Here is a 16,075-nt window from a genome sequence, read left to right as displayed (position 1 = left end):
TTTTCTCCCAAAGTAATTGGTTTGGGGCAAGGCTTGTATTACCTGCTGCAGAGGCATCACTGATGCATGTCGCTGCCCTTCATGATAAAGAGCCTCTACTTAAAGCCAAGTGCCATCAAAAGAAAACTGAAACAGTAAAGCTGCTGGATGTTGACTACAAGTGGGTTACTAAAATGCAGAAAACACAGATGCTGTTTCGAAACAGTCTTCTGGATCTGGCAGCTGTGACATAGCTTCCAGCAGAAAATGTTATTAAATGAATTAAATGAACCTGATGCTTACTACTGAAGTGAGTCTGTTGTTGCCTATTGCTGCGTGGCTGTTGTGCCTCGTGTTGGAAGAGAATCTATGCCAATCTTTTCAGTACCAGTTTAATACTGAAGCTGAAAATCTGCAGAGCAAGTGATCATAGGAAAAAGCAATAGGAAAAGCTTTTAAAATTCTTTTTAAAAAGAGCAATGGACCTATTAAAACGCTAGGGGTAAGGGATAGAGTTCTGATTTACTATTACTCTTTTTAACACCAATGTCTGAGTTGGTGGATAAGTGTATATATATTTCTGTTCTTGTTTCCCATCCTCAAGAAGATCTGGAGAATTCAAGAAATGTGATGTCAACACAGAACATGGTTTGAAAAGGATGCTTTTATTAAGTATTGTAGAAAAGTTAGTTGCCAGGAGCTGTACTGAGTGCTGAGGAAAGGTTTCCTCCAGCTTTGTTTCACCTGTAGGCTAAAGGAGATGGTGGGTTCAGGAAAACTCCATAGCAAATTTGTCTTGCCCAGAGCAGAAGCTGAATGAACAGCTTTCAAAGAGACCATCTGTGAACGGGGCAACAGGCTCAGTGTGAAACTTTAATCCTGTTCCAGAGGATAGACACAGGGACAGGCTAATTTTGTCTGAAAAAGAAGGTGTGGGTGAGGAGAAGGAGATTGGGGGCAGGACTGAAAAAAACTTGAGGCTGAAATACTTTCGTACCAGGAGATAAAATGGGAAGAGATTTGCTTCCGAAAAATGTGTTGCTTATTCATAGGGGCTTTTTTATTAGAGTATATTACAAATACAAGTCTGTTTAGTCCCAAAAAGGAATTAGAAGAGCCCATGAAGGTTGTGTAACCATTTTCATATTAATTGCCTGGTTTGAGAAGCTTAACCCTTTTTTAACTATGCTTTGAAAGTGACATTGTGTAAGCCTTGATTTCTGCTAGAGAATTGACTTTTTTGGAAGAATGCTGGTGAAAAAAAGTTGTGCGCTCTCTTCTTGATCACCAAGGTGGGGAGTGTACCTCCCCCTTACTATCTGGGATGGGAAGCAGTCACACAGTGCTCTTCTACCTCTTAATAAATGCCTTGGCTTCCAGAATAGGTGGGGGTAGCCAGCTGGCATGTTAAATTCTTGATTTGATGGCATAAAAGCTCTCTTTGAAAAACACACTGAGAGCATGCTTAGTATATTTTGTCTTATGCTGTCATTAAGATTTAAAAACATGTAGTTCAGAACTTGTTCAATTGCCAACTTGTTGCCTGTATGGAGAAGTCTGTATATAGAAGAATAGAGTAAAATGGGTGCGAGCCTCTCTGAACATTCCTGCCTGGCAACTGATGAAATCCCATAACTGCATTCACAGACATGACTGTAGGAGACACTGCGTAGTGTCAGGAACTGAGAGCGCTTGAGCTTTTCTTCCTGCTGTTTGCCATCAGCAGTCCTGTACCCTTCACAACTCCCCACAAATGTCATTTCGAGAGAGAGGAAAACTTCCATTTCTACAGATGAGGCTGGTGAAGAGGTGGTTGCTCTCCCCTAAGACTGATGTTGGTTCAAGTACTTGAGGATCAGTACCCTTGGGAAGCAGACGTAAGGCCTATTTTCCTGTAGGAGTTTGATCCATGTTTACACTTAAACTTCTGATTTCTATACCCCTTGCCAATGAGGAAAGCTGGTGCACCAACAAGTTGTCTGTGCTGGAGTTGCAGGCACCCAGTGCCTTGCCATACTGTGTAAGAACAATGCCTGCCTGAGGCAAGCTGGCTGAATAGAACAAGCCTCCAGCACAACCCGTTGGAAACTGATAAGGGTTGATGTTGTTTGGAGGAAATGGATATTCAGATTGAGAAACTGGTAGATTGCAGTTAGGCTCCTTAAATCATGAGGCAACAAAGATGGAACGGAAGGGTGGAGAGCTGGGAATGGCATTTGCCATGCCTAGCTGCAGAAGGAGTATCACTAACACCAGATAGATTAACAAGAGGGTTAAAGTTTCTACTAAGAGACCTATGGTTCAAGCATAAAGTTGGTAAGCAGAAATGTTTTGGAATTTGCGAATGCCCTAATGCCCGCTGTAAGAACTACACTGCTGTAATTAGCAGTCACATCGCAAAAGCATTCGTTGACTAGGGTGGGGAACACCGCAAGGCAAATATTTCTCAGACCTTCATTTTGAAAGCTGTGGAGACTAAGCCAGTCTGGCTAATTGTCCCCTCTAGCCCTGGCTGGAGATGGGAACCAGAAGGGATTTTTGATGTTTCTCTGTCACGTACCTTCTGGGACACCAAGGGATGAGCTTTAGCTTCAAACAAGGCATGGAAAACTTCTGTCAAGGAGTCTCCTCTCCCTTATTGATGCCTAGAAAACAGTCTGTTCTTTGCCTTCCCAGGGGAGGGGGCCCTGTGCCTCCGTGCCAGTTACCTCCAGAAGTTCACAAGTTAGCAAATGAAGTTCATTCAGGTTAGAGCAGTCAGAAGAAATTTTAATTGAGACGCTCCATCCCCATAAGTCTGCAACCCTGCGGGCAGTCCAATGCCAGCAAAAAGATTATCAGCACATTGCCAGCGGTGCTTAGCTGATCAGACCTTACAGTGAGTTTCTTCATTTAAGCTGAACGACAGAAGTGCCAGCTCCATTTCAGCGTCACTGGAGATCAAGCTAGAGGTAAAGTTGTACGTGACTCTGCAGGCATTGCCCTGGATCTCGCTCACAAGCAGCTGAATGAACCGGTCTACTCGTGTACCAAACTTCAGCAGTTAGTGGAGTACACCCCAATAGCTGTAGTGTAAGAGACACAATAAATTTTAGCAAGCAGAAGCAAACAGCATCCAGGTTTCTCTCTTTGTTATCCTGCTCCTGGCTGTCCCACTGCCAAAGACTGAGATCTGCAAATCACTCCAGCGATGGCTGCTCAGAAAACGGAGTTGAACTTTCTTTCAAACGTTATGCTCCTTCAGGATGAAATAATTGTTTTCTCTCATTTAATGTCTCCAGTTATATTCAAAGAATTAGGATGTAGGATAGACACAGAAGCTAAAAATTTCAGCAAGACAGCTTTTATTTCTTTATTATACTTGTCTGTTCGTACTGTCTTCAGCATGGGTGCTCCTTGGGCTTATTATTGATGATGAATAAGAACAGACTGTGTGGAGATTAACACAGATGGTTGTAGCCTCAAAACTTGATGAGCTGTAACCAAAGAAAATAAATCTCTATTTTCAAGGAGAGCCTTACACAACAGAATTTCATGTGGCTCAGCTGTATTCAAAGTGGAATATTAAAATTGCTGAGCAAAGAATTGAATGGCTCATGTTGTGAATAGCTGTGTTGTATGGGTAAGTTGCTTACCGCAGCCTCTCAGATGGAAAAATTCAACTATATTGTTTTCTTTTGGGTTAAAACAAACAAACAAACCCTCTGTGATTCAGAAATCTTTGGAGAAAAGCACCAGAGCAAATGCTGAATTGCAAAGGCAGCACCACTGAAAATTTTGACAGAGAAACCCTTAACCTCCTGCTACAGAAATTGGTGTAAAAGCTAGAAAATAACTCCCCCTTTCCCTTCAAAGTCTCTCTCGTGTTTTTTACTCTTTTTGTTTCTAAACAAGTGACACAAGGGCACCATTCTGGTTCAAACTTCTCTTTGAAACCATGGAAAGTCAGTTTTAAAGGAGCAAATGCAGTGGAAAACAGCTGAGGTGATTGTGTAACCTCTTGCTGCCAACATCTGGGGCTTCAGCAGCTCATGGGAAAACAGGGAGAGTTTTCTAGACTAGAGGAAACTTGGGTCTATTACCGTGTTCTGTACCGTGAGTTAATAAACCACCTCTTCTTTTAAACTGATGCAAGTTAAATCTGCTTATCAATCAATCATGATACCCCATTCACTTTGTATGGACTTCAGGCTAGATACAGCTCCCTTAGATGGTTGTGCTGATGGGAATGTCTTAGGCTGTGACTTCAGCTAGGAGGAGGAAAATAATGGAATATTATATTGCGCAAGCTCCCAGTCAGCTCAATTGTTTCATCCAAAGGTAAAGACTGGAAGGGTTTTGCAAGTGTTTATATTTTTTTAGGGAAAGACGAGAAGGGAACATACTCTTAAAGAGCCCATGTCTTTCATGTTGGTCTCTCTGAGAGACTTCATGAACTCACTTCATGACAAATTCTTTCATGGGCTGGAGATTCATCTATCTTGCCTTAATAGGAAGGTACAAAGTACTCTGAAATATTTTTGACCACTCCAAAAATATATTCCTGCTATAGAATTCTATCATCATTTTCCATCTGATGGTTTAAAAACAAACAATAAAGCAAGACCATGGCATGAGATTTCAGCTGGAGCGTTCTTTAAGGTTTTGGAGTCTTGGGATTTTTTTTGGTGTAGAATTCATTAAGTTTCCATGTCATCACACTGGTTTCATCTCCCCTTATATCCTATAGTAGTCATATATAAATAACCATAGTTAAGGTTATGCTAACAATAAATATTTATTTTATTTTATTGCTACACTGTTAACTGCAAAAAAAAAATCATATGAAGACAGTGTTGTTATTAAATCAATCAGTAGGTTTAAGAGCAGCAATTCTGCTTGTTTTTCCAGCTTTTTATTTATCTGTTTCCCCCCTTAAGAATCCCATTGCTAGGATCTAAGCTCAGTTGCACTTTGAAAAGTCTGTTCACCGATTTATTGGCTTCTGCTCTACAGCAGCAACCCAGGTGTAGATGGGTTTCCATGTGCCTTGATGGGCTTCTCCAATGTCTGATCAGGTCTTCAGTAAAGGCTACTAACCATGACTTCTTCCCTCTACTCAGCTGCTTATTTTAATGAAACTACAGAATGATGTCCCTGAGACTCCTACCACTTTCTCAAACCTAGTGATGGGTACAAAAGCGAGCAGGGGAGGCCTGAGTGTCATCAGATATGTCTCAGATCTTTAAGAAATTAAAGAGAGAATAACTTGGATGGTTAGCAAATTTAATGTCACAGTGATAGATGTCCTATTGTATATGTCCAAAAGATCAATTTTGCAAAGTGTCTGAACTTCCTGCCGGTGAGGAATATTTCAATTTCTCAGCCCTGTGGCCTTGCACACTTTCATGCTAGCCTCCTTTATCTTTCTAACTAAGGATCTGCTTTGGGTCACAGACTGCCATTTCTTTAATATTTGTCTGTAATAATTGTGCTGCCACCATCAATTAAATTCACCAGATATTTTTCTTCCTGGCCTCCTGCAGCTTTAATCTGAAACTTTCCATTTTCCTGTCCATGGACACCATCACAGCCTGAACAGAGTCCAATTTTCCATTAATGGACACAGCAGGCTTTTAAAATAAATCAGACAAAGGGTGGAGTCTGCAGCTCCGGATGCACCGTGTGAAAGAGTCAGCCAGACTCAACTCCCAGCACTGCACCAGCACTTTTTGCTTATCTTTGCGTTTATTGAAATAATAAAACGTGAACCAAAAGGAAAAAAAAAAAAAGAAAAAAGACACCTAAACAGCAGCAGTCAAGCAAAAGCACCTAACAAGGAATAAAAGAGGAAACAGGAACTCATAGTTCTTAATCCATCTACACGATCCATAATTTAAACTGTGATACCTGAAATGTTCCTTAGAGAGTACATCTGAATGCAATGCCTCGTATGCTTCACTGACTGGTAAAGGTCTAACTCAGTATGATATTTCTCAGGTTAGAGGAAATGAAAGATGGGGTACAGGACAAAAAAAAAAGTCTTTTTTTTTCTTCTATATGTAGGTTGTTGTTTTAATTCAACCCCAATCTGTACAGCAATAAGATGATATACAGGTCACTCGGGAAGGCAGGTGACAGCTTGCAGAGTCTTGGATTCAGAAAACATTAATGAACCTCTTGGGCTGTCATGAGAGATGAGCACTTTGCAGCTTTGGTGGTGGCTTTCTGTGCATTGTAATCTTTGCCCATGGAAATACCCCAGATACTGATTGACGTCCTGTCTCTGCTGCTCGTTGGAGGACGTTTTAAGATAGCTGGGAGAATGTTGCTCCAGAAGAAGGTATTAAATACTGAGCTTTCAAAAGCACAGCGTGCTTTTGAAAGATGTTGCATATAAATGCCCTGGGATTGCTTATAAGCTGAAGTTGGTCTAGTTTTGGCTAGAAAAAATGCTCACAACTAGAGGAGACTGAAATTGGAACAACCTACTGATATTTGGAAATGCATTGGACTTTGTCCATCTGAAATGTCTAAATCATGCTTAGATGGTTCGTTAAAATGCTTGTGCTCCATGAGGAGCTACAGTGCAGTTAGTTTGTGGGTTGCATCATGGGAGGTCAGAGCACTGACCTAGCCCTCCTTGAATAGCTCACTTTTGGCCTTGGAAGGCAGAAGAAAGGTTGTTAATGATTGTATTGCAACTGTGCTGTTCAACACCCTTTTAGTCCTCCCTCAGCTGGTGGGAGAAGAGATCCTTTTCTTAAGAAGAGATGGTGATGAAGTGGAAGCTGATGATGAGTGGGTAGTCATTGCTTCAATTCTCCTTTCTTTAGGTGGGCATGTCTTCAACATGCCTCAGTTCTCGCTTTTCCTCCAGGGATGCTCACGTGGACAAATGTGGTGATGGCCCCTTGCTTCCCTTCTTGCCGGCGCTCTGGGTTTCCTTTTGAAGGAAGGCTGAATGGGGGGTGGTGGTGCACAGCCAGGTCTTACCCCAACATGCAGCCAAGAGGTAGCCAATATACAGAGGTGGGAACTAGGCCCACCATGTGCTCCTGCCCTGCGCCGAAGACAGACCTAGTATTTTTCATGATTAAAAAAGACTGCACGGGGCAGTTTAATTGACAGGAGTCGATTGTCTCACAGGCTGTGCTCTCACCCACAGAAGTGGGAGGACATGAGGAAGGTGTCTGGGGTTCAGGCCTCTGGTTAGGGGTGTTCACGGGTCGTTCTGCAGGCACATCCAGCTGCCAGCAAGTGGGGAGGGACTGGGGAAACAGCACGGTCTAGACCGTTAATCCAACTCGGGTGGTAACAACTCGCTCGTTTTTGCTCTGAGTGGGATGAGAGCAGTTTAGAAATAAAATCCTTTTATCCACCTTTTTAAAACTTTACAGCTACTATGTGTCTGCATTAGGTTTTTATCTTTAAAAATAAAAATAAGAATTACAATTGGGCTTCTTCAGTTGCCAGCAGAAAATACCACTGGAAACCACAGACTGCCATTGTTTTCTGCGTATTTATAATTTCATGAACGGTTCCTCCCTCCCTCACGCAGTGTGTCAGACCGTTCAGCTCTGCAATTCTTTTGAATCTATTCCTGGTGCATTATCGTCCCTTCCCATCCAGTGTGGCCATTTAGTGAAGACCGTGTTGAGGTGTGGAGGGGTGGGGGGCTGTCATGAGTGTGCTGCTTTACCCACTGGGGACTGCCATGTGGGCTCCTTGCAAGGGGGGACCAGCACGTCATGCATCTCTTGTGCTTGCCATTTGGTAAGCTTGCTTTTTTTTTTAGCATTCTATAAATATGATGAGATATTACCTGCTTTTTATTTTCATTTGTGTGTATGTGATGATTGGCTAAGTGTGAGAGAAGGAGAAAGAGCTGAGACCTGTGCACTCCCAGGTGTTCCTAATAGACAAACAGATAGGCAGAAATGTAGGGACCGGAATGGGGACCCTTTGTCTTCTGGTGTGAGAGACTAAAAGCCAATGCTGCACCCGCTGTTCTTGTGCTGCGACGCAATGCCTTTGTCCTTTGTAAAAACCCCGCACAGTGCAGCTGTGCGGGCAACACATATAATTGGTCTGGCAACAGAGGAGAAACAGGTGGCTTGAGGTAGTCTAGATCTACTCTCCAAAACTTTCCTTGCTGTCAGGCTCCAGCCTCTACAGGTGCTGAAGAAAAGCTTGTCTGAAGCTCAGTTGAAAAACTAAAAGAAAAGCCCAATATTCCCTCTCCTAAATCAATGAACAGAATCCATTTCTGGTAAACGAGTCTCTGTGAACACCGGGGATTTAATACTGGTTTGTAAATAAACGCTTCTGCCTCTTCAGCTTCTTGCTCTCCCAGCCAACTCTCAAAGTAAAAACTCTCCAGCTGTTGGTAGAGGGAAGCAATGGGGAAGAGGGAAACTTGCCCTTCGCGTCCGTATGTGCTGGGAAGGAAAGGAGAGAAGAGTATAAAGGCTAGCTCACGGATGCTGCCGAATTAAAAAAATGAGGGAAGTTGAGGGCTTGTGTCAGTGGTTCTGAAAACCTGGCCTGCACAGCTTCTTCCCTGATGGACATACCCACTGATGTTAGCCAAGGCAACACTTCACTGCACTTGGAAGAGGGTTATTTTCTTGCCTCTCCTTTTAGTATCGTCTAACTAAATGCCAGAACTTCGTTAAGAATAGCAGCTGCTGCTGAGGACCCCCCCATCCCCGAGTTCCCACAGGGGAAAGATTTCAGTTTCAAGTTAGATGAAATACTGACATGAGTTCAAAAAGTTATAAATTAGTCATCAATTAAATTTCACTGCAAACTGGAAGGCTTCTTCTGGTTTGAGGAATTAAGACCTGGAGCATCTGTCTAAACAGTGTAGCAGAGGCAAGGGTCCTAGCTGGTTCTGGTTTAAGATGATGGCTCAGCAAGATTATGGAAAGGGGTGTATGACAGGCTAGAGGAATGCGTAGAAAAGGCAAATTGGCTAGTAGCCAATATTTAGCTCTCACTAAGGGAAGGAAGTGTTTGCTGCTCAAATCAGCGGCAACGTCAGCAACTTCTTGGTTCCCCCGCCTTGCTTTGAAGGTATACAGGCCATTTTCCAGGATCACAGTTCCTGCTCTTTCCCAGTAGCACACTATAAGCGCTACTCCTCCTCTCACTGTTGGTCCTGGTATTTGCTGCTGGGGTCTGGGCAAGGTTTTTTTCATAGTGACTGAAAAGCTCCCCTCTGAGCTCATCCAGACCAGCGGCCTCCAGGCTGAGGCAGGGAGTCTCCGGCTGTATGGGCTCACAGTGAAGTCAGTGGGAAAGAACAAGGTTTAAGATTTCATAAAGGCCTTTATGCTTGTGTGCAACTTTCTTTGAAGGGATGCACCTGAAGTTTCTTTTTCCTCTCTTCACTAGAAGTTTTACAATGGAAGATGAGCAAATTAAGTTCAAATCTGTCTCTCACACTCCTTCCCTTCCTCCCCAAAGGTGCAACTTGGGACAGATTTCAGTCTCAGCTAGTGATGTTAGCATTGTTGCTGTGATTGCTCAGTCTCTCACCTCGCTAAACTACTTTTACCTTTTCTTTTTTTAAATGTTTAATGTGGGGCCTGGTGCTAAAATCTTTTAGCATCGTGGGAAGGTGTTACCGTCTCCTAACAAACTACTCCTTACTGCTTCCAGGAAAGACTTATGCTGTGGGCTCCATATTTTAGGAGGCTGGAGCAATTAGCTGAAGTATCATTTAAAGACGTTACAGGCTATCCCAAAGAAGCCACTGCCTGTTAGTAAGTAGTTTTGGAAAATTAGTAGTAAAGCATTTTTCTGTAGATCTGTTATGTTCTGGGGATAAATCCAGCTAATGTTCCTATTGCCACAAATATGATTTACAGCTGAGGGTCTCTAGAGAACCCAGACAGTGATGGGTGGAGGTAAGGAGCCAAACCTTCCACATAACTTTATTAACATGGAATGAAAATGCACAATAAATGGGTGTTGTTTGGTGAGACCACCTGGCTAAGTGTTGGATTTAGGGGGTATCATAGGTGGAAGAAAATAGCTTGAATGCCAACAGGTGGTGGATAATTGGGTGTGTGCATGCATGAATGTCCAAAACTGAACTTTCAACCTCCCAAGCAGAAGCAGCTGCTTGTGATCTACAACTGGTACAGGGGCCAGTTGTAAATTTTGCTACCACCTGGACTAAACCAAAGTGGCATATCCCAAATTCTCCAGTGAACAAGGGGTTGTGAGACATGAGCAATGCTGAGGAGCCTGCTTGTGCCTCATTCTTCTGCACACCGATGGTTTGGACCAGGAGAACCAGGGCCTGGCAGCTCCAGGAGGAGGAGCTGGTGCCAAAAAGAAGGGCTTCAAAAAACCAGCAAACCCAGAACAATGGTCTGGGAAGAAGAAGATTAAGATCTTGGCTGGAGGAAAGATCCTGGAAGTGAGGGCTCTGCAGGGAGACGAATGCCAGGAGATGGTGATGGCCCTCAGGCAATCCCACCACTGGCTTATTAATAAGCAGCTTTATTTCCCAGAGGAAGACAAAACCAAAACCATTTGACACATACAAATGAGAGAACAGAATAATTTTACGTACTGTCAATGGTGGAAAAGAGTCTGGGTTTTTCAATTTTTTTTTTAAACTTTTATTTATTTTTTTAGAAAAGGAATAAACTCTGCATGGTAGAGTGTATGGTATATAATTTCAAAACAGAACAAGTGATATGGAATGGATTATTTTCCTAACTATTTAAACTTGAACCTAAAATCATTTGTAAATCAACACTCATTACCATGTAAGACAAAAGAAAACAATCAACATGGTTTTTGTTTGGTACAGATTTCCTCTACCACTTCAGCCTGAATTTTCCCAGGGTTGGAGAGAAAAGGGGGGCAAATCTTGCCCGTTGTCCTAACCATAATTGTACTGACCAAGCTTTGTGCTCTGAGATCTAGCATCATATGGCTTTATATACGTTCCTAAGTGAACAGTGCAACATCATCATCGTCTTAAGTGTTTATTCCACATTCAAACTGTAACTGAACATCACTCTGAAACCCTTTCCCGCCCCCAAAACAACAAGAAGAAAAACAACGAAAAGCAGAAAGTCTCCAGCAATCAGATTTCATCCCAGAAATCTGTGTAAACTGTAGATCAGGGTTGGGTAGCAGCACAGAAGACAAAAGATGTGACAGCATGATTCAATAGCGTCTCTAAAGACTACTGTAAGACTGTCATTCTTTAGTCTGCATCTTGCAATCACAATTTGCTTTTTCCCTGCAATATGATAAAGCAACATAAAAAAAAATCAGACTCAAAAGCAAAAGGTAGAAGCCTTTACGGAAAGGTAAAGCTTCTGCTTAGCTTTGAGTGGTCGCTATTAGAAACAGATCTCTGCAATCAGAAGCAAATCTTGAACATATATACACGATTTCAGTGGGAAGGGATGCAGCCAAGGATGGAAGCCCCCCTAGCAGACCCGCAGACCGTTTTGGCTTGTAGGTCAACACCGCACCGCCTTCTTGGGCTGAATAAACCGGCAGGGCAGCTGTAGGCGTGTTCCAGGCTCTTGGCTCCTCTGTTTCTTGGCTGCGTGGGGGCCGGGAGGAAGAAGAGGAGGAGGGAGCAGGAGTGCCGGCAAGGCCCCCCCCCCCCTCGCTCCGCAGCTGAGTGACGTGTGGGTTGCAGCAGCGTGGGGCGTTGCACCGGGGAGGTTAAGTGCACACTTTTCTCTTTAGACCCTCCTCCCCAATCCTGTTGGAATGTATCTATATCAGTAATTAGCTAAGTATTAATAATAACTGTAAGCTAGCATAGTCACACTCCCCCTTAAAATGGAGGGAGAGCAACAGCATCAAACAAATTCCCATTTGTCCTGACATGTGTAACCTTTCCAGATCCTATAGAGCAATCATACGCAGGCATTTTTCATACTAGAATTTAAAGGAGTCAAAGCTGGTAAAGAAACTGGATGTTTCCTGGCCTAACTGAAGGAAATAATAAAACTGATTTAAGTAAGAGCAAAAGAAAGTAAGCATTAGTGTGTTTACATCCTCTGGTATGTCCCACTTCTCTACGTTCTGCTCACAAGCCCTTTCCATATTCTGAGCAAGCACTCCCAAACTTAGAGAGGTAAGGCTTCAGCTAAAATCTCACAGTTGAGATTATTATTTATTTTATATAATTACCCTAAATGTAAGTATTTGACTTTACCGGATCCATGTGGGGCATGTCAAGGGCAAGGCTTGTTAAGTGAACCAGCACAGAAGAAGACTGGACAGCGGTGTAATCCCACAGGATAACAGCAATTGGAACGACGTCCGTAAGCATGGCACTAGCATAGTGTGTATGTAGCATCGGGGAGCTTGGATGAAACCCTCCAGCTTTCTGGGTGTCCAGTTAGAACCAGGGAAGCTGCAAGAAGTTTTACTATAAAACTCCAGTAGTGAAATGTCTAAAGGAACTGGACCTCTAACTTCAATGGTCACTGATTTTCGGTTTTGCACAGTCAATTCTAGTTAAAACCCAAAACTTTAATAGCTGATGCCCCTGCTGTTGGAGCCTTAAGACACCTGTTATACTGCTGAGCCCTACTCTTCTTTTTTTTTTTTTTTTTTTAATAAAACACTGTTTTAAGATAGAGCACAATAAATGTGCTTATTACGCACTCTAACATAGAGCACAGAAATACAACACTACAGAGTGCAAGTCTAACCATCTCCACAGTGGGAAAAGTGCGAAGGTTAAAAATATGCATGTGGCTTAACACAAGATATTTTTAAAAAACATGACATGAAAATCTCATACTAATGCTTTCATCTTTATCACAAACATGACTGAAAACTTAAGGTCAGTTGCTGATCCTTCTCTCATAGTAGTAGTAGTGTAATCCTTTCAAAGGTACAATGTTGGAAAGATCAGAGAATAAAAAAACCAAGTGTCCAAAAATGATCCCATTTACCACTTTTCCAGTAGTTAAGTTTTTCAAGAAGTAAACATGTAAGGTCACCTTGATCTTCGCTGTCGGTAACTGATACACTCGGAAACAGCTAAGCCAACCAGCTGGACTGAGATCAGCTTGGTGTCGCACACGCACACACACACGGATACACACACAAACACCCCACAGGAAAAAGTGCACTTTCAATTGCTGATACAAAAATAGATTGGCACATTCTTTTTGACACAGTGAAGATATCATCTTTAAAAGCTTTTTCACGTTAAGAAGTCCTCTTGGAAGTTGCAGCAGGTCTGTAGAAAAAGCGCTATGAGAATGCACTCACGTGGGCTTCCAGGGTTTGTGTGATGGAGAGAGGGGTGGTCATGGAGGCTGCCCTTCAAATTTTCACCTACTTTTTTAGCTGTAGTCCCCACAGGTAGGGTCAGTCGCCACCCAGTTTCAGCATGTTAACCATTTACCAGCAGCTCAGTCTTCACCTGCTTTGAGAAAGTAACGATACGTAAATTTGTCAAAGCTGAGAGTCTTAGGCTGATGCACTGTTTCCTATATGTTGCTGGAAAAACTATTCTGGGGAGAGAGAGAGAGAGAGTGAAGTGTTAGGAGTCTGATTTTGCATTTCCAGTAGTAACTGCAGCTCAGGAGAGCCAAGCGGGAACAGTCGGGAGCCCCTTCCCTGCAGGGCAGCCAGCGCTAGGAGTTCTGCACCAAGCGTCTGTAGTGCGGCATCACTTCGTGCTCGGGAAGGTGGAGAGCAAACTCCAAGGCCACCAGCACCGGGAACTCAAAGGCGATCAGCTCTCGCCTGTTCAGCCGGAACTTCTCTTCCAGTTTCTGCAACGACAGCCGAGATAAAAATACAAATAAAAACAATGTCTTTGTGAATAAGGATTTGACTTTCTAGTGCTTTCTTACAGATGACTTTATTCAGAACACGCATGCTGCTGTCATTAAACCTCTGCCCTGCTGGACTTGCATGGCTCTAGGTTTAGAAAATGAGAGCAGGATGAACTGGATCTACTGATTCCTTACTACGGAGGTGAACACACAAAGCTCAGCCAGCCATGCTATTTCTGACATGTCTGTCATTTCACTCATTCCATCTCCAGCAGATATGTCTTCTAACGATCATAGTGATTACCACTGCAGGAAGAGGAAACTCCTGGCTTCATGCAAACATCGAAATCACTTGTGTAATGGAAGACATGCATCTCGTAACTGCCCACAAACTTCCTGCACTGCTTGAAATCACTGATTTTCCTTTCAGCATCAGACTGTGTTACAACACCCTGTTGGGGAAGTTACTTCTGCTACAATTACATACATTTGACATTAATACCTCAGATGCAGAAGGTGTCATTTGCAACAACCATAAGAACAGTGAGTAACAGAAACTACTGCCCTCAAGGGGGTTGAGATGGGTTTCATAGTTGGCTTTCTGCTGTAATGTACTAAGCCTCCCATCTGCTCTGCTGTTCCACTGGATTTGGATGCTACAAGTAGGCAACCAGCTGTTCAGGAATATTTCCGCCCCTCCCCGTCCTCTTTGTATGATCTCCCTGGCTTGCTACTTCTCTGCCCACTGGGTCTACTGAAAAGCTCAATGTGTCTTAAGGATGGACCAATGTTTCAGTATAGCAAGAGACGCCAGATCTTCCAACTCACACTGGGTTTTTCTTCTGGTTATTCGGAGAGCTTTCTAACAAACTGACTGTAGACCCAGCTCTGTGATTGTGGCAGAAGGGTATGAGTTCAGTCCTGTCCCCCAACCAAGTTCCCATGTCTCCTCAACTGAGTGAGTTGGTTGTAGCCAAGTACCCAGCTACCTGCCTAACCTTCTGTAGCATTAAATCAGATTGGTATCTCAGTGCTTGCAAAGAATTATGGAATAACACTCCTCTCTGTTAACTCTTTCATATGGAGTGCGTGGAAGACCAAACACCTTACTCTACAAAAAAACAGTTGGGGTGAGGTGTTCTAATGGAAACACTTTTTTATGTTTTCTTGCCCAAATGCTTAACATGATGAAAGAAATACAAACTTGGTAGTCTATTAGACTCCCTCTGAAATTAGTATCTGCATTTACCTCTCAAAGGAGAGTCGTTATTGACACTCTTGAAAACATAATTAAAAGCAAAATGAACTTCCTGAAGGTTAACTTTTGACTTGTATTGACAGAATGGTGGTCAGATACCTCTCAGACCTCACAGTATTTGACACCAGGATTTTCAATCACATCAAATGAGCTTCCCATGCCTCTGCAGTGACATTGATCACTACTACTTCCACATAAATGTATAACAAAAAAAAGGTATTTAGCTGGCTGTACAGCTGGAAACCTAGAGGAGAGTGTGACCACTGACAAGCAGGCTTGCATAGACCATACACTAGCACTTCATGTAGAAGGAACACTGGAAACCTATGGATACGTACATCTATAAGATGCTTGACTTCATGTTTTCTGAGGTCACTGCCAATTTTGGCTGCTAAAAGAACACAGGCTCCAGCACAAAGCTTTCTATTCTGCTTGTTCAGCTTCCCCTTGAGAGCGAGCTTCTCAAAGTAGACAAAGGCCATGGCCACTGTGGGCTCTTCAAAACCACATTCTTCTTGAGCAAGCTTGCGCATTTCTCTCTTCAAGCTGAGTAAAGAGACCAGACAAGTATGCTGTGAACTGCGTTTTAAGGCATTTCTCATTTCACCCTAAGAGTCATCCTTTCAGAGATTCCTTCTTAGTCAAATGGAGGGGAAAAGTAAAACGTAATTTACTGGGCAGATATCTTTATGCTCTGTTTTGGATACACATTTCACAGCACATTTTGACCTCAGCCTTCCCCCTTGCTGCCCCCAACAGATAGTTGTGTCTAACTATAAAAGCAACTGAAAAGCTTTTGACATTTTTATTAACAATATTTCATCAGAAGTCTTAAGCTGCATATACTTTATTTAGTAACAACAGCTTGATTGCTTGTGCTCTATATGCAGCTTTGCTGCTGGTTATGGTTGGTCAAATCCATGTCTTTCCATGTACTGCAGTATTGTCTGGTTACAGAGCAATACAACTCAGTATCCTTCTGGCCACTTCAGTCAAATGAAATTATTGCTACTTCAGTGAAGCGGTATGTCTAGCCTGTTACACTGGAAACAGTGATGAAATACTACAACTT

At 42.8% G+C, this 16,075-nt stretch overlaps 2 protein-coding genes across 6 annotated transcripts in view; one reads left to right on the top strand and one right to left on the bottom strand.

Annotated features, from left to right (window-relative positions):
• TMEM241 (transmembrane protein 241) overlaps positions 1 to 16,075 on the top strand; it is a 90,739-nt gene that overhangs the window by 61,052 nt on the left and 13,612 nt on the right. The window contains exon 14 of one of the 4 annotated variants that reach the window (XM_052788495.1): positions 13,534 to 13,650. The exons of the other annotated variants lie outside the window; for them this stretch is intronic. Coding sequence (XP_052644455.1) covers positions 13,534 to 13,536 — 3 coding nt within the window. The 3' untranslated portion in view covers positions 13,537 to 13,650. Of the gene's footprint in view, positions 1 to 13,533; positions 13,651 to 16,075 lie in introns of those variants that run through there. 4 annotated transcript variants of the gene reach the window in all.
• The window catches only part of CABLES1 (Cdk5 and Abl enzyme substrate 1), a 76,490-nt gene continuing 70,958 nt past the window's right edge, over positions 10,544 to 16,075 (bottom strand). For both annotated transcript variants that reach the window (XM_052788487.1, XM_052788488.1), the window contains 2 exons: positions 15,342 to 15,549; positions 10,544 to 13,742 (listed from right to left, as the gene is read on the bottom strand). In XM_052788487.1, the coding sequence (XP_052644447.1) occupies positions 13,602 to 13,742; positions 15,342 to 15,549 (349 nt within the window). In that variant the 3' untranslated portion in view covers positions 10,544 to 13,601. The remainder of the gene's footprint in view (positions 13,743 to 15,341; positions 15,550 to 16,075) is intronic.

The sequence above is a fragment of the Harpia harpyja genome, chromosome 5, assembly GCF_026419915.1.
Source record: "Harpia harpyja isolate bHarHar1 chromosome 5, bHarHar1 primary haplotype, whole genome shotgun sequence".
Taxonomy (NCBI): Eukaryota; Metazoa; Chordata; class Aves; order Accipitriformes; family Accipitridae; genus Harpia; species Harpia harpyja.
The sequence above is the reverse complement of the archived record's forward strand: the minus strand, read 5'-3'. Positions and strand labels throughout refer to the sequence as shown.